Source organism: Coenobita brevimanus, chromosome 24 (genome assembly GCF_032717465.1).
Source record: "Coenobita brevimanus isolate Jiangsu-jjx chromosome 24, ASM3271746v2, whole genome shotgun sequence".
Taxonomy (NCBI): Eukaryota; Metazoa; Arthropoda; class Malacostraca; order Decapoda; family Coenobitidae; genus Coenobita; species Coenobita brevimanus.
The window spans coordinates 60,112,781-60,131,942 of record NC_136977.1 but is presented as its reverse complement, the minus strand read 5'-3'; the positions used below and the strand labels follow the sequence as shown (position 1 = coordinate 60,131,942).

Below are 19,162 nucleotides of genomic sequence, written 5' to 3'. Positions count from 1 at the left end.
AGGCTAGTGATAATGGTGGCACAAATTACATGAGGCATCAGAAAAGCGCCACTTTTGAAGCTGCATCCTCGAATTTTGTGTAATTTCTGCAAGTTACTGATGTTGCAAACTGTTGCATGATGTTGCCGTGTATAATGAATCAGCTATTTAGGATTGCGCAATTTAGGAGATTCCACTGTACTATAATTGTAATCTACATAAAAGTAAAAGGCAAAAAAGAACTTATGAATACAGTACTGTACAAGTGATGTATTAAAAAAAAGAAAAAAAAAAAAGGAAAAAAAAAGAAAAAAAAAAAAAAAAAAAAGAGGCAACACACACACACACTGCCTCTTTCATTGAAATTTAATCTTCCTTAACTACAAATCGATCAATATCTCTCATTCATCCGCATTATATGTACCAGAGAAGTATTTTCATTCAATGCTGATGACTGGAGGGGCATATTGAAGAGCGTGAAGTGCTGTGGCTCTCGGATGATGCTCATGTGGAAGCGAGCCTTCATGTGTGGTTCATCAAAACAGGGAAAAGCAGCACGAGCAGATGTTGGCTCAAAGTGTGTAGTTGCAATGTACCTGCAATAATATATTTTTAAATTAAATTAACCCTTTGAGATTCCGATGACGTGTTTTCATATACAGGTAATTTCAAATCCAATCTCAGAGATTCCATTGCCATGTTTATGCGTCATTTTAAGATACTGTACGTTTGTAAAATATTCACCATAAAACGCATTTAAACGTCATAACAAAGAGGCTCGAGTGTGAAGTCACAGAATGCTTGCTCTATGCATGGCAGGTACTGCACAGCTGGTATGACTCATAGCTTTGTCTCTTTATTACTTTATTCTTGGTGAATATTTTTCAACAGAAAGGTATAAAATTTTTGGCTTTTGCCTAAATACAACATGTCATTTTGACTTTTTTTTTCTTTGTTTTCCTCTTCTGAACATACTACAATAAAGTACAACTATTCAGCTTTAAAATGAGCCCAAAACCAGCATTCTATCATGAAAAGTATAATTACACGGAATGATCAAAGAAAAAGATCGTTCAGCGAATATTCTTCCGAAAATCGAGTAAAATTGTGTATTATTTTTCTTTCACTTTGCTGTGCAATAATATGCATAAACAATGTATCATTGCAAAGGTAATTCATCGTAGTTTTGCATGGTTCACACCAGGTTTATATATCTTTATTACTTTATTCTTGGCAAATATTTTTCTACAACAAAGTATAAATTTTTTTTTTCCCCTTACTTCAATGTCATTTTGACTTTTTTTTTTCTTTGTTTTCCTTTTCTGAACATACTGCAATAAAGTACAACTATTCAGCTTTAAAATGACACCAAAGCCAGCATTCTATTATGAAAAGCGTATTTACACAAACCGATCAAAGAAAAATATTACGGCGCAAAAATGTCAGTCAGCACGAGATAAGCTGACTCTAGGACAGATGTAATCTGACCAAGGCTGAAACCTAATTAGGTCAATCTTTTGCTGTAACGGGTCTGCATGATTTCTGCAATGACACTCAATTACGGATTTTACTCTTTTTAAGTTCACAAAACAGCACAGATTAGGGCACCAAGTTTCGCAGCATCCAATTTAGCAAGACACACTTTTGCAGCAGCCATCAAATATTCTCATGACTGAGCACTCACGACAAAAAAAACATATTTTCGTGCCTTCCGGCACCACAAGTTTCTAATTCTCACCACGGAGACGCCAGTGCCAACACTCAGTTTTGGCCTGTTTTACCACACGTGTTCAGTGTGTCTGCAAGTTGGGTGTTAGACTCTTGCATCCTTGATTAAAAATTGGCGGAAATATGTCATCCTGAGCTTCAAGCAGAGCCAGAGGTGGACCGGGTGATAATGGAAATGGTGTAAGGAGGCGTGAACCTGGAACAGAGAGCGGTAAAGGGAAGACCAAGCGAGTACCACCGAAAGGGGGTGAAAAAATACATGTATGACGATGAGTTGAAAAACAAAATCGTGGCAGAATGGAGAAAGATACTTGCAACTCTGAAATATGCAAAATGTATAATGCACCAGAGTCGACTGTGAGCAGTATGAGTAGTAAATTTAAAGCCAATCAATATTCGGATGTCCTGCACTTCGATTTGCCAATTTAAATGTATTTTTCATAAACTTATATTGGTCCAGTGATCAAGAAAAAACTATAATTTCATTGTGCAATTTATAGTTTTTATATTTACACCAAATTCTATTTCTTGTCAAAATTTCCAGGTTAGTAGTCACGGAGCGCAACCTTTAAACTATGGCTGAAAAAAAAAAAAAAAAAAATCAGGTTGGGTTGGGTTAGGTTAGGTGAGGTTAATGTAATTCCTAGCCTAACCTAACCTAACCTAGACTAATAATTTTTTTCAGCGGTCTCAGGGCAAAGTTCGTGCTCTAATCTGCACAACGAAATTAAATTTTTTCTTGATCACCAGATCAATATAACTTTAGGAAAAATACATTTAAATTGACAGATTGGCACAGGACATCCAAATATTAACTGCCAATTAGTCCTTGTGAAGAAATACTGTATTTTGGACCAGGTGCCAGAGGCAGACAAGTAAAAACAATAACCAAGTACTGCTCAATTATAGCTACCGTAAATTTACTTGGACCTCCCCTCACAAGGTATTAAAAAACACAGAAATCATAGTATATCACAATGTTTGTTCATGAAATGCCATGAATTAATATGAAATCAAGCTTCCCTTGTTTTTCAGGACCAGTTGGATGCATTTTGGCATGGAATCACTTAGATCTCTAAAGTAATCTATGGACATTTCTTTGCACCAAACATTTGTCAGTTCAGTCTTGAGGTTGTCCTGATTGGGTGTCTTCTTCCGTGCCATGATTTTCTTCATCTTTGCCCAGCAGTTTTCTATAGGATTTAGATGTGGACTGTTGCCAGGCCAGGCGAGGACCTCAACCCAATTATCCTGAAGCCATTTTGTCATCTTTCTTGACTTGTGACATGGAGCTGAATCGTGCATGAAAAAGTCGCACCCGTGAATAGCAAAGAAGTTTAACAAGTAGTCTTTTAGAACTTGAATGTACTGGCCACCACTCATCATCAAGTTCTTAGGAAGAAAGTAGAGGCCTCCCCTTCCCATTTCACCTAAGAAACACCCACATACCATTACTGATTCTGGGTGCTTAACAGGTGGCACCGCGTAAGCAGGCTCATATCAACTACGGGAGGCAGGGCAACAAACCTTGGCAGAACGCACCTGGAAACTAGAAATGTGCTTTCATCGGAAGACATAACTTTTCTCCACTCATCCGATGTCCAGTGTGCATACTTCTTGGTAAACTGAATGCGCTGCCTCTTCATGCAGTCAATGAGAAACGGTTTCTTGAATGAGGTGTGGCTTGGCAAACCCAGCTCCTTCTGCAGGCAGTGTTGGATAGTTCGAATTGAGATGTAACAGCTGGGGATGCATTCTCTTCAATTCTGCTGCTGTCAGTCGAGGATTCTTGAGTACTTGCCTCTTCAGAAGCATATCTGTACCTCTGGAAATCGTCCTCTTCTTTCCACCGCCGTACTTGTGCTCTGGTACGGCATCAGGTGGTAGGTCACACGCTGCAGCAAGAGTCTTCATGACTGTCGACTTTGCGCTTCTAGTACGTTCACAAATCATGTTGATAGGGACCTTATCCTGCCTCCTTACAATGATACGGACCCTCTCATCCCTTGAGCAGTACTTTCCAGGCATGACAACTCGATTCTAGGAAAATAACAGGGCAAACAGTAATGCATACGAAAAAAAGAGGGAGGTGCAAGCTCGGAGCACCGGGAACATATACTCCCACTCTCGCTTCTGGGCAAGCACTGACGTGCTAAGTGTTTCATCACCTCCCGCCAACACCAGAGGAGTTGCAAGTTACTTCTTGCCCAAAAAATTCACTTGGCAGAGGTGGAAACACAAAGCAAAGACAGACAACTCTCCCAGAGCAATTCTGTGTGTAAGTCCTAAGTCAATTTGCAGTGGGTGTATGCTAGTGGCTAAACATTAATTGTTACAGTGGTTGAAAAGGACCCAGGAAGGCGTTAGTGTGTCATGGCCCAAAATTCAGGACAAGGTCTGCCTATTTTATGATGCAGCTGCAAAGAAATGTAACACTGCATCATCCCCAGAGAACACAGCTTCACGGGATTGGCTACAGCGGTTCAAAGGCATGTTAATAACAACATTTTGGGTAACTTTGGGACATATTTAAAGTAGGTAAGACACTAAGGGGGTGAGTATTCTTGCGGGCCTGGTCCCTATTAGCTTATTTCCCATTAGGTCAGTGCCCCAACTTTGGGGGAGAGGGAGGTGAAAACATTAGTAAGAGAGAGTAAGAAGAAAGTGGATGAGGAATTTGGAAGGAATTTGAGTGTAAAGTGGAGGGACTGTAAGAAACTGTTCTGGAAACAGGTGAAGAGAGTAAGACAGAGTGGAAGTGAAGTTAGCAGGGGAGTGAAAGATAAAAATGGTAGATTACTAGTGGAGAAGGGAGAAAAAGTGAGCAGATGGAGAGAACACTTTAAGGAATTGTTCAACATAGAGAATGGAAGTAATGAGAGTATAAGTGGCTGGGGAATGGCTGGGAGGAGGAGGGACGTGAGAAGACAGGAAGAAATCAGTAGGATAGAAGTTGTGGAAGCAATGAAGAAATCCAAATTGGGGAAAGCCCCAGGAATTGATGGAGTGTGTGGTGAAATGCTGAAGCATGGGGGAGAGATAGTTGTAGAATGGATGTGGAAGATGTGCAGATTGGCCTGGGAGGAAGGTAGAGTCCCGGAGGATTGGAAGTCAGGTATAATTATTTCCTTGTACAAAGGAAAAGGGGAAAAAGAAGTGTGTGGTAATCATAGGGGCATTTGTCTTCTTAGAGTAATAGGAAAAGTGAATGGTAGGATACTTACTGACAGGGAAAGATCAGAGGAATTGGTTGGAGAAGAACAGGGAGGCTTTAGGAAGGGAAGAGGTTGTGTAGATCAGATATTCATTCTTAGATCTTTAGTGGAAAAGTTCCTAGAGAAGGGAAAAAAGTTGTATGTGGCCTTCATGGATTTGGAGAAAGCATATGACAGCATGGATAAACAAGGATTGTGGAAAGTATTAAGAATATATGGAGTAGATGGGAAGTTGCTGAATGCTGTGAAGAGTATGTGTGATGGTGTTAAGGCTACAGTGCGTGTGGAGGGTGAACTGAGTGAATTTTTCTCTTTGAAGGTTGGATTGAAACAGGGATGTGTCATGTCTCAATGGTTGTTCAGTCTGTACATGGATGGGGTAATAAAAGAGATACAATGTAGGGCAGTGGATGTTGGAGTGACCCTGGTGAGAGAGGATAGTGTTTGGAAACTCCCTGTACTGTTGTTTGCAGATGATACTGTGTTGTTAAGTGAAGACATAGGGGAGCTCCAAGGCATGGTGTATGGGTTTCGGAAAGTGTTTAAGAAATGGAATCTAAAGGTGAATGTACGGAAGAGTAAGGTGATGATCTTCAAGAGAGATGATGTCAATGAATGTAGAGTGAGGCTGGATGGTGAGGAAATGGAAAATGTGAGTACGTTTAAGTACTTGGGGAGTGTGATGAGTAAGGATGGAAGTTTTGGAGAGTGAAGTGCTTGAAAGGGTACAACAAGGAAGAAAGGTTGCTGGTTCCTTGAAAGCAGTGATAAGAAACAGGGAAGTGAGCATGGAAGTGAAAAATTTACTACATGACAGTATTGTGATACCAACTCTAACGTATGGAAGTGAAGCTTGGACGTTATTGGAAGGACACAAGTCAAGAGTGAGAGCAGTGGAAATGAGTTATTTAACCCGTCGTGTCCCGGAGACGTGAATTCATGTCCTCACATGATGTGCACTCATATCCCGGAGACGTGAATTAACGCGGCAACATTGCAAGGTCCCTAATTTGCACAATTTTCAATTTTCGCGAGTGATTTTTGGAACGTATACACGGGACACCTTCCTCTATTCCTCCACAAGATGCCAAGCAGGGACAATGCCTTACACCGCATAACCTCCCCCCCCCCCTGCACGCCATTGTCTCGGCAATTCACCTGTTACCAGTGACCTGGCCAATAAAGACATTCAATGCCAGAGTGATTCCCCAATCGATGACAATGTGGAGGGCAAAGTTTACATAGCATTAGAGGAAGAAACAGTCAGAAATGATGATCAGGTAATGTGGGAAAAAAAGGTCATGAATGGTGATGAGTTAGTGAGTGAAACAATGCTTATAATGCCTATATTACTGTTTGAAAATCAATATACTCTTGTACTACATATAAATTCGTACCAAGTAAATAAATAAATACTGTTTATGAGTGGATAAAATAGTTACCCTCCCATAGAACTCGTTTTCTTTGGTGCCAGCCTGTTAGAAAACCCAGTCAGGTAAGGAAGTACTGTACTCGTACCTAGGTCAAGTATTTTAAACCTCAGGTGAGCATTTCTCTATGAATTTTCGATGTTTCTCACCAAAAGCGGATGTTTGAGCCAAAAAAAAAAAAAAAATGTCCAAAAATGTCGAGACTGGGGCGTACCACTGCCCAGAAAACGTCGGGATGGGGCGGGTTAAGAGGAGCCTGTGGAGTCACATAGAGAGACAGGCTGACAAATGAGGATATAAAGGAGTATTGTGGTGTGGATGTGGATGTGATAGGAAGCATTAAGAGGAACACACTGAGGTGGTTTGGCCATGTGGAGAAGATGGAGGGTGAGAGACTGACGAGGAGAGTGTATGTGAGTGAGGTGGAGGGGAGGAGAGGGACGGGGAGGCCTAAGATGAGATGGAGGGATGGCGTGGAGAGGTATATGAGAGAGGGGGGTGTGAGTTGGGAGCAGGGCAGTGAAATGGTGGGGGACAGGGTGATGTGGAGGCAATTTGTTTGTGGCAACCCCGTACGGGATTAATGCATCTGGCAATAGATTAATAGATAGATAGAACTTTGGCAGCACTTTTCATGGTCTCTATTAGATGTGAAATCCGATGCCCTACTGTGTATCATCTATTTATCATATATATATATATATATATATATATATATATATGTATTTATCTATCTATCTAGTGCCAGATGCCTCAATACCGTTCGGGGTGGCCACAAACAAATAGCCTCCACGTCGCCCTGTCCCCTGCCATTTCACTGCCCCGCTCCCAACTCACACCCCCCTCTCTCATATACCTCTCAACCCCATCCCTCCATCTCATCCTCGGCCTCCCCCTCCCTCTTCCCCCCTCCACCTCACTCACATACACTCTCTTCGTCAGTCTTTCACCCTCCATCCTCTCCACATGGCCAAACCACCTCAGTGTATTCCTCCTAACGCTTCCTATCACATCCATATCCACACCACAACGCTCCTTTATATCCTCATTTGTCAGCCTGTCTCTCCATGTGACTCCACAGGCTCCTCTTAAATAACTCATTTCCACTGCTCTCACTCTTGACTTATGTCCTTCCAGCAATGTCCAAGCATCACTTCCATACTTTAGCGTTGGTATCACAATACAGTCATGTAGTAACTTTTTCACTTCCATGCTCACTTCCCTGCTTCTTATCACTGCTTTCAAGGAACCAGCAGCCTTTCTTCCCTGTTGTACCCTTTCAAGCACTTCACCCTCCAAACCTCCATCCTTACTCATCACACTACCCAAGTACTTAAACGTACTCACATTTTCCAGTTCCTCACCATCCAACCTCGCTGTACATTCACTGACTTCACCTCTCTCAAAGACCATCACTTTACTCTTCCCTACATTCACCTTTAGATTCCATTTCTTACACACTCTCCCAAACTCATCCACCAAGCCTTGCAGCTCTCCTTCGTCTTCACTCAACAACATGACACTCACAGACATCTACAAACCATCACTTTACTCTTTTCTACATTTATGCTCAAGGCATGACACTCACAGACATCTACAAAACTCTGCACTTGTCTCTCAAGCTCTTGCCTGGTATTTGCAAGTAGCACTGCAACATCAGCATACATCAAATCTGAGATATTCCACCTAGCACCATTCATTACCAACACCATCCCTCTCTCCCTTATTCATGTTTTTACTTCTCTCATCGTCCCATAATACAGAGTCTTCCATTTAATAGCAATTATCCAAAACGCTCAGCACAGTTCACTTTGTTTATAAAGGTTCCAACATCCTTGCATGCTTGGGCCTTGGTCACCTGATGGCAACTCTCCATGCGGCTCATCTCTCTCAATCTCTATTCGGTTCCTCATTCTGAAGTAATGCTCTATGACCTCATCCTAGGTCTTTTTCAGTTTGCCCCTCGCAACTCTACCCTCGATGTTCATACTTCTCACCCTCTAAACTCATTTGTTATCTTCCACCCTCTTGACTTGCCCAAACCATATCAATTTACTCCTCATTAAAACACCGATACACTCAAGTCCCATCCTTCCTCTCAACTTTTCATTCGCAGTCCTTAACTCCCATGCCTCTTAGTCAAGGATACACTACACATCCAAGTAATCATTGTCATCTCCATATGTCTAAGCTTATGAATATCCTTTACTGCCAATTTCTCACTACTGTATTGCATTACAATCCTAACACATCCTGCACACAAGGCCTCCTTATCATGGAGGGAGAGCCCTCTCAATGTCAGGAAAGGCAGCTCCCTGAATTTCCCTAGCTACAGAGCTAGCTCTAGCTCCACATCCTGCACATATTGTGTCCCCCAAATAACAAAACTCCTCCACACACTGCCGACTTAACTGCTGCACTACAGGTGCAATGACTGTAATGAATTATGAGTATGCCTAGTATGAGCAACAACAATCAATATTTTTGATCGTTATGTGGTAGGTTCACTGAGATCAGTACACCTGAAGTTTGGAATAACAAGGTAAAATACTGTGAGTGTTTACTGTACTCTGAAAAATCCTAACTTCAGTAGGCTCAATGCTATGACGATTTAAATAATACAGTACTTTGGGCATTTCTTATACAAATTCTGGTGAGCTTTTTGAAAGTCTATTTCACATGGCCATATTAATTTTCTATGCAGATTTCAGAAGTTATAATTTCACCTCAAGGCCTATGTTTAATATTTCCACAGAATTACATGATTAGAGGCTGCCTCAATGAGAACCGGGTTTCTGATGTTTGTACTGCCCACTGCCTCAGTTTTGTCTGATATGTGTTTCTCACCTTTATTTTTCAGAGAGTTGTTGACTCTAAGAAAGATGATTCTTTTTCTAGGGTGGCTTCATGCAATGGGGGCAGATACAAAAACTATCATTTTTACATACTTTTTCTGCCCATCACTGTTTATGTAGGAAGACAAGTAGAATCCATCAAGGCCCTCCTTAAGAGCAGTCTCAAAGGAGAGGTCAAGGGTGTAGTTGCTCCCACGTCGCAAAATCTCTGACAGTTCCAAGTACAGCTGCAATCACATAACTTGTTACTAGCATAATTACAAAATTATATTTAAAAAATACTGTAATTTCTAACTTTAACAATATATTCAGAATCAAGTCCCATACTGTATTAACCCTTGTACAGAGCATGAGCCCAAGGCTGAGTTAATGTGGTCCAGAACAATAATAATAATAATAATAATAATAGTACAGTAATAATAATAATAATAATAATAATAATCATCTGGTCTTTTGTTTCTCAAAAGCGCCAGTTCTTCCAACTGGGAATTCACTAGCACTCAATACACATACACTGTACATTACATTTACAAATACAAGAATTGTGACATTTCTCATATACAAGAAAGAAAAGCTTCATCAGTAATAAATGTGAAAGTGGCCATAATTAAACCCTATACTCATCCATCACAGTACCTCTAGTTCGTACCATTTTGAAAAGAGAAAGGCTTTAGCTTTCTTTTACAGGATTCTGTTGACAACAGCAATCTATTATATAACCTAGGGGCTCTATAAACAAAAGAATGATCAGCGAAAGATGACTGGTGAATGGCTCCAGGCTCGTCAAGACACATGGAATCAATTTCACTACATAACATCACACCTGGGCATGCCGATGGGAATTTCGACGATTCAGTAAGATACTTCGGTTCACCAAACTTAAGACCCTAGAACACAATAAGACACAGTTTAAATTCCATTCTGACCTTTACTGGTAAACAGTGCAGCTCAATTAGGAAACGAGTAGTCGAAGTTCTTGGGAGGAGACCACAGATAAACCTTGCTGCCCTGTTCAACACAGACTGAACTTTTGTTAGTATGTTATTTGGAAGACCAATCCACAGTGAATCACAGTAATCGACACGAGACAAGACCACTGTGTGGACCAATGTTAAGAGGCAATGTCTATTCGGGAATTTTCTCACAGAGTATAGATTTCTGCTATGCAAGTTACACCTTCTAACAACTTGAGTAACATGTTCTTTGTAATTTAACAGCCAAACTCTGAACACTACTGGTTGGATGAAACTGTGACACACCAATGTTCACAGCCAGAGCATCATCTGTGTCGTCATCCCTTCTGTTTCCTCTGATGATGATGATCTCAGTTGTACCATCATTCAGCTTAAGTTTCCTCCTTGCCATCCAAATCTTAATATTAGACATCAGAGATTCAAGCTTAGTCTTGGTATCATTAATATCTGACATCTTAACATACAGCTGACCGTCATCAACTTAAAAATCATAGGACACGTCATGAGCATCAAGTAAAGATAATAAACTACTCATGTAGACTGCAAATAGAACTGGACCCAAAACTGATCCCTGAGGAACTCCGAAAATAAGGGGAGCAGAATCTGAGCTGGCATAATCAACAACTACTCTCTAAGATCTGTCTGACAGATACGACTAAAGGAGCAAAAGAGCACTGTCACGAATGCCATAAAAATACAGATCATCCAAAAATAGTTTATGATCTACTGTCTCAAAAGCTGCAGACAGATCCAGCAGATCTAGGAGATAGGACTTCCCATTACAGGTGTTTGCCACCACGTCACTATGAATCCTTGTTAATGCAGGTTCAGTTGAATGGTATTTTCTGTATGCTGAATGAACACCAGGAACAACTCTGCTATGTTCCAGTAGTGGTAAGAGTTGATCAAGTATGACCCAATCAATAGTCTTGGATAAGAATGATAAGTTAGAGACAGGATGATAATCTGTCATGTTCTCGACATCATGGTCGGGTTTCTTGAGTAGGGGCCTAAGCAAGGAACATTTCTAAGATTGCACAAAACTGCTTTCTAAGAAACATCTATTTATTATGTTCCAGATAAAGTCTGCTATGTGCTCAGTCTGCTATGTGCTCGTATACATCAGGCAGTTGTGACGTGCTACACGGATCGAGAGGGCAAATTGTTTTGTTAAGTTCTCTGATGTTACATTTGACTTTATTTACATCCAGCAGATGAAATGTTGAATGCAAATGACCCCCTGTGCACCGTGAAGTGCACTGAGTACACTTCACTAGGTGAACTGTTGTCTAAATCATTTCTTATGCAAGACATCTTAGTTGTAAAAAATTAAGCAAAATCAGAAGCCAGTTGGGCATCAGACACAGAAGTTAGTTTAACAACTGCATCCCTTTGACCAACCAAATTGTTCACAACTGCAGATGTTTTTTTTCTTTTAATTACCACCACATGAATCAACTTTGTTTTGATAACACTTTGCCTTTTGGGCTTTTATGGCATGAACAACTGCTCTTCTTGCAGAGACAAAATCCATATGAATTAATTCAGTCTGTTGCAAGCGCTACTCAAGTTCTGCCTTTCTACACTGTGTACACAAGGAATTAATGGATGGACCATACCACAGAGAATTATCACGTACAATGATTGTTTTTACTACCACAAGACAATAATGGTCAAAAACTGACCTAAGCTCATTGTTATATATATATCTACAAAATCATCAGAAGAAAAATTTGAATCATGTTTGCAGGAAGTCTGGTACAGGGGTGGATCAGCCAGAAAGAGTGTTGGGAAGGACTATTACTGTAAGTTGTTTTGGCAGGGGGGGACAGACGGATATGGGGGTGTTGGTGTGATGGTTGTGGAGAAATGGGTGGAATATGTTATGAACGTTATAAGAGTAAGCAATAGGATATTGGTAGTGAAAATTCTATTCGGTAGAAAGATAGCTGCAGTTATATCGGCGCATGCTCCAAAGGCAGGATTGGATGAAGCAGAGAAAGATAGATTTTGGGATGATTTAATACGTGTAGTAGGTGGTATGCGGGATGACGAGATAGTGCTTTTGAAAGGGGACTTAAATGGTCATGTAGGTGAAGCAGCACAAGGTTATGAAGGAGTACATGGTATAAGGAATGCGGAAGGGGAAAGGATACTCGAGTTTGGGGAGGCAATGGACATGATTGTGTGCAACACATATTTTAGGACAAGAGACAGTAGGTTAATTATATATGAGTCTGGGGGAAATAGCAGTCAGATATATTATTTTCTGGTTGGGAGGGCTGATAGGAGGTTACTGAGGGATGTTTAAGTTATAGGAAGTGAGGAGTGTGTGCAGCAGCACAAACTATTGATTTGTGATATGGTGCTTAAAGAACGTGTGATGAAAAAGAAGACTTATGTACCTAGGAGGAAAATATGGAAGCTGAAAAACCAAGTAGTAGGGGATGCCTTCTATAGCGAGATGAGGAGAGTGGTGGCTGAACAGGGAGCTGTAGACAGAGGCGTTAATGAACAGTACAGAGTCCTCAAGAACAATCTCTTGAGAGTTACTGATGTAACATGCGGTTGGACAAAAGGACCATCAAGACATAAAGTAACTTGGTGGTGGGATGAAGATGTAGAAGCTGCAGTTAAGGAGAAAAGAAGGCTTTTCCGGGAATGGAAGAAGGGTGGTAGCAAAGGAGGAATACTTGGCTGCCAAGCGTAGGGCTAGAAGAGAGGTATATAGGGCGAAGTCTGAGTCACAGAGACTTTTACTTGATAACCTAATTCATGGGGAAAGGAAAAATATGATATTTAAGGTGGCAAATCAGATGAAGAGGGATAATCAGGATAATATAGGTGAGCAGTGTGTGAAGAATGATGAAGGAAGGGTTGTGGTGAACTGTTAGGATATTAATGATGCATGGAGAGAGCATTATAGCCGGTTGTTGAATGAGGAGTGTGACTGGGACAGGGAAGGTTTGGAGCCAGCAGATCCAGTATTTGGCCCTTGGCCTCTGATTGATGCTACTACTGTGAGTGAGCTAATCCCTCCCAACAAGACTCCAGCACCCAAGTAATACGTCTGTAACCCGCAAGCAGTGTCAAAACGTCCATTTGCATGCTCACATTATGTTCAACATTGCATGGCCACCAGGCTAAGTCTTTCCCAACCACCACCTCCACTGAACACAGACCACAGCCCACGAGTACATGTTAGGTGACAGCAGCTGTCCACCTCTCTACCGAACGTCAGAAGTCCCCCAATCACTGCGAGTTGTGTTTTCGCTTGGCCACTTGACATCTGACCGACTGCAAGCCACAGGTAAATGTAAGGCAAAAGTGTCTGTCCGCCTGTTGACAGAAGGGGAAGAGTCCTGCCAGCAGTCTCGCTTCTCCTCCCCTACCGTCCCTCCTCCCCCCTCACTCCTTCAGTCCCTACCCTCCTCGGTGGTAATGAACACTGACTCATGAGTTTTTACAGTTTTTTTGCAATTTATTCGACTACTATTAGTCGTACTGAAATTCCAAAATGACCACGAGAAAGCTCACGAAATTCTGCATCTAGACAATATGCTTAACTCCTGGAAGGTGCTGGCAAAACTTTGCACTAGGATGGTGGAAAGTTATATGATGGTAAGTTTTACTCTTGAACACTTTATTCTCACTGCATTTCTGTATGTTTACTTATCAGTTTTATGTGTTTTTATTAGCTTATCTTATTGTATACAGTAAAGAATAGCGAAGATGATGGTATACCATTTATACCAATAAAACCAATTTCCGGTGGCATATTTGGCTGGGTAACTTTTTTTTAGCCCTGGGAGCAATCATTCATCACAGATAACTGATTTTCAAACCATCTTCATTTTTTTTGTGTGGATTTTTGTTGGTTATGCATTGTTTTCTTGATGTTTAGCATTAATATGGATAATCCTATGAGTGTTCTGATGTCTCAATATGGCAAAATGACCGGAAAACAGTGCCAAAATTAAGAGGGGTACTGTACATGCAGCAGTGACAGCAGTGTATAGGTCTGGTGTTTTTTAGTTTTCAGTGTTTTTTTTTTTTTTTCATGGCTTTCTTTGTGTTTAGCATTAATATGGATAATCCCATATGTTTTGATGTCTCAATATGGCAGAGAAAACAACGCCAAAATTAGGACAGGTACTGTACACACAGTAGTGTATACATTTGGTGTTTTTTGGTTTTCATTATTTTATTTTTATGGTTTTCTTGGTGTTTAGCATTACTCTGGATATTCCAATGTATGTTCTGATGTCTAAATATGACAGACTGAACTGAAAAGTGCCAAAATTCGGAGGGGTACAGTACATACAGCAGTGAATTGGTTGGATATTTTTTGGTTTTCAATGTTTTTTCTGCATGGTTTTCTTGGTGTTTAGCATTACTCTGGATATTCCTATGTGTGTTTTAATGTATAAATATGGCAGACTGATCTGGAAACAGTACCAAAATTAGGAGAGGTACTGTACATACAGTGGTAATAGGTAGGGTGTTTTTTGGTTTTCATTTTTTTTTTTTTTTTTTGTATGGTTTTCTTGATGTTGAAAATTATTTTGGATAATCCTAGGTATGTTTTGATGTCAAAATATGGTGGAATGACAAGAAAACACTGCCAAAATAAGGAGGGGTACTGTACATACAGTAGTGTTTAGGTAGGGTGTTTTTTGGTTTTCAGCAGTTTTTCTACATGATTTTCTTGGTGTTTAGCATTACTTTGGATATTCCTATGTGTGTTGTGATGTCTAAATATGCCTGAATGACCAGAAAACACTGACAAATTAAGCATAGGTACTGTACAAATAGGTTAGGTATAGGTTGGAAAAGCAAATTCCGGTACATTGCACTCCGTTGTATCGAGGTTTTACTGTACAGTACACTCAAATTCCATCTTTCCTCTCAGTCCTTTATTCATAATCCTATCCCCCCAGGCCTTGCATTCAAGGATACACTACACATCCATTTATTTAGTGTCATTTCTGTATGTTTGAATCTACAAATATCCTCTTCCTTTACAGCCAAGTTCTCACTGCCATACACCATTACACCCCTAACAAGTGCTGCATACAAGGATTCCTTGGCACAGAGGGAGAGTCCTCTCAATAATGCATATTTATATAACCAGGAATCTATTTACACCACCCCCATTTCAAGAGCAACAAACCTGCATTACCGGTAATCTTACCTGCTGGTGTGGTGGGTATTCAAGGAATCTACGAATCTCAATGGGTTTTCCATATTTATTATGAAGCGTGTATTGCGTAACATTGATTTCACGGCCATGGATGATAACTGCTGTTGTTTCTTCAATAGCAGTTAGTTTGATTTTAACGTGGCCTGAAAATAAAGAGTAATATAAATTACAGTAGTACAGAGCTACAGAACCCTTAGAAAGTTATGATTTGTTCATGGAAAATTATTTTGCCTTCTGATATACACAACAGGTACAGTAATAAGAATGTATAAAAATATAAACTATGGCTACTTAACATTAGTCAGCTATCAATAACAGTACTTCAGTAGCTATTTAGAACGGAAAAGGTTTCTTCAACTGAAATGAGGCAAATGAGTGCCCCTAAATCTTGGGCAGCTTCTAAGATATTTTTAGTAGTAGTAGTAGTATTAGTAGTTGTGGTCTCAGATTCATCTGAAAATTTAACCCGATAGACTTTAAGTTCTCCCTCTCCAGCAGACCATCATCTTTCTTTTTGGAAGGACAGGGAAGCTGCTGAGGGATGTTTGTATGACTAGGCAGTTTAGCCACCAAGTTATACCAAGGCCACCATATGAGGACATTCCTCTCAAGCATCCAGTGATATACGAAGACTGAATGAAATTATATTACTTCCCTGGAGAAAGAATGACATTCAAGGAATAAAGTTGTTAAACCATACCTGTCCATGAAAATAAAGAAAATTAGCCAAACTATCATCATCACCATCATCCAGAACTTCCTTCCCACCCCAAAGTGAGCCAATAACTGTACACAAAATATTTTTTTGCAAGGTCCAAGAGCCATTTTTCACTCTCAATTCCCTCATTTGGAGGCTTCAAGTCACCTTCAACACCACAGAGGCATTAGAAATGGTGGCAAGAGGAATCATCTCAGACAACAATAGCTCAGGAGAGAGATGCATTACTTGTTTTCATTTATAATTTCTCACGATGACCTTCCTCCACAATCACCAATAACCTGTCTACAAACACAGCAAGCATATGAGTCAGTGCCTGACTAACTGACTCCATCTGCATGTGCTGGAGCATATGCCAGCCACTCTCATGGCTGCCTTCAGTAACCACAAACATTTACAGTATTTCACTCCTTTCTTTCCACCTTTCTTGTATCCTGCTCCATCTTCAAACTTGGTTTTAGTGTAAATGTTAGTTTTCTGTGCCTGTTTTGTGCTTGTTCTGTGTATAGTACTTCTGGTTAGTTCTGGACATTTACTCCAAGATGCCTGACGACCATATGCCATCTCTCGGTTTTGCTCCACCGAGATGCTGTTTTACAGTTCACTTACAAGGTTGTTCATATTTTTTTCTTATTCAAAGAAGCTACCAAATATTTAATCTCTTTCTGGCCACCTTTGCATAACTAGCTACTGTACTGTACTTTGGCTCAGGTGCTCACAGTCTTCTCATTTGCCATCTCTGTCTCTCTCTCTTTTTTTTTTTATGAAAGGAAGAAGAAACCAAAGGCCAAGGGCCTGCAAATTGCTTCCTCAAAAAAAAAAAAAAAAAAAAAAAAAAAAAAAAAAAAAGCCTGGATACAGCGAGTTTGAATGACTGGAGATCATAGGTAGCAGGAACATCCGACAGAGGGAGACAGTTCCAGAACAGACCTGTCGCATACATGAAGGACTGGAAGTAGCGGTTAACTCTTGCATTAGAGGGCTGGACAAAAAAGGGATGACAGTTTGTTGCTAAAAAAGGTGCTACGTGCCTGCCATAGTGGTGGAGAGATGCAAGCGAGCAGATACTTCAGAGGAGCAGTGAGCAATGAAGTAGCAATAAAAAAGAGATAAAGATGCAACAGTGCAGTGAAGAGACAGCAGTTCAAGGGAACCAGTAAGAGGAGAGTTAATGAGACGAAAGGCTTGTTTACTTCAGGCTCCATTTACCCTCCTCTTACCTTCTGAATGGTCTTCTTTTCATCCCTCACATCTCATTATTTCTTTGTCATCTAGCAAGGGTTAGGAAGCTTGGTATGCCTAGTATTGCAGATGTAAGGTAAATACTGCATATACATACAGTATATACAGTAACATTCAACAGTACTTTGTGATATTTTTCGGGTGTAATGAAATACCAAACCAGTGGTCATTTAGCTACCAAATCAGCACTAAACTGGCCCTTTTAAATTAAAAATATTATAATTCTTATCATCATATAAGCTCATGCACACCTAATTATCTAAAATTCAGTCAAAGTTTTTTGTTTTAAAAAAAAAAAAAAAAAAAAAAAAAAAAAAAAAAAAAAACTTGCTAGAGTTTGCAGATGTGTTTTTCCTACGACAACTCGCCTTGACAAATTTCTGGTTTGTATAAATACTGATTTAACAAGCATATACATTTATCTGGACTGTGACAAAATATTTATGCTAAACTGAAGTCTGTCATGTTGGCACTCTAAAGGGGAAATCTTTGCTAACTTTAGCTCATTTTCTCTCTGAGCCCTGATTTTTTAATAATTGTTAAATAAAAGCACAATTTTTTGACTGGATTTCTGATAATTAGGCATGTATGAATCTATTAGGTGAAAAAAATGATAATATTTTCTCATTAAAACTGTTGGTTTGAGGCTGATTCTGTAAATGACCACTGATTTGCTATTTTGTCGCACCAATATTTTTTTCCTTACCATTACTCATTCTTTGGAATGTGATTTTATTATGCACAGTGAGGAGAAATTTTGTCCTTTCAACTTTGCTGCCAATACTGTCAAACTGCCTAATTTGGGTATCTGTATGCTGCAGATTTGTAATCCGCGGTACTTTGTCCAAACAGTCCCCATTATTTTTTTATTTTTATTTTTTTTTTTAGTCGACGGAATAAAATCGAAAAATGCGCTTCCTAGGTTCCAAAGTCGCTCATTTCTGAGGAGATTTACAATATCTGGGCACCCATGACGCTTTCTGCGACTGCTAGCCAATCACAGCCTGGCCCTGGTGGCAAGTGTGTACACTACAGCCACCATGTTTTGTTTACCTTCTGTCCCGCCAACCGCCAACTACGTGTGTTTCCCCACGAGTTCTGAGTGCTACCTGGTCTTTTCTCTGTCAAGGTTACCTCTCCCTGGGCTCTGTTATGGATGGCCCCAACCCCCCCAGGCGATGTTCGACCCAGCTGGGGTCCAAGAAGGAGGCTCCTCTCAGTTATCATCAGCATTTGGACGTTATTTGTTGAGTGGAGAAAGAAGAGAAGTTTGCACACTTGGCCAGGGAGTACAGACTGAATGAGTCAACAATTCGCACCATTTACAAGAACAAGGATAATATTTTGAAGTGCGTCAAGGCCTATGGCATGCACTGTATGTTTCTAAGATTGTTTGTTTATAGGTAGGTGCAGGTAGGGTGCCGTAGGGGGGTTCCACAAGGGTCCAGACTAGATATCCTTTTCTCCCATTGGTTCTTAACTTTGTAATCTGCGGAATTCGTAATCCGTGGGTAGGTACCAGTCTCTAATTGCTGCAGATTAGGCAACTTGACTGTATTTCTAAAAGGGGTGTCCCATGCCAACACTTTTCCTTAAAACTGTCAATTGTTCTGTGGGGAAAGACAGTTGCTGCTAAAAATATTGTAATCCGAGCAGTTTGTAACAAACATGTTAATACAGATAGATTCCCTTTTCATCCTGATGCACCCTCACCAAACTGGCAGATTTTAAAATAAAACCTAGTACAGTAATCCTTAAGGAGGCAGAGAACCACCTCTTAAAACATTTGTTTTACTTTCAAGTGATTCAGTGACTTGT

General features: G+C 40.3%; 1 protein-coding gene across 1 annotated transcript in view; it reads right to left on the bottom strand.

The window, feature by feature from the left end:
• LOC145393456 (endoplasmic reticulum aminopeptidase 1-like) overlaps positions 1–19,162 on the bottom strand; it is a 172,777-nt gene that overhangs the window by 114,996 nt on the left and 38,619 nt on the right. The window contains exons 4-6 of the mRNA XM_080267555.1: positions 15,376–15,527; positions 9,301–9,434; positions 404–575 (exon numbers count right to left, since the gene is read on the bottom strand). Of these exons, the coding sequence (XP_080123681.1) occupies positions 404–575; positions 9,301–9,434; positions 15,376–15,527 (458 nt within the window). The remainder of the gene's footprint in view (positions 1–403; positions 576–9,300; positions 9,435–15,375; positions 15,528–19,162) is intronic.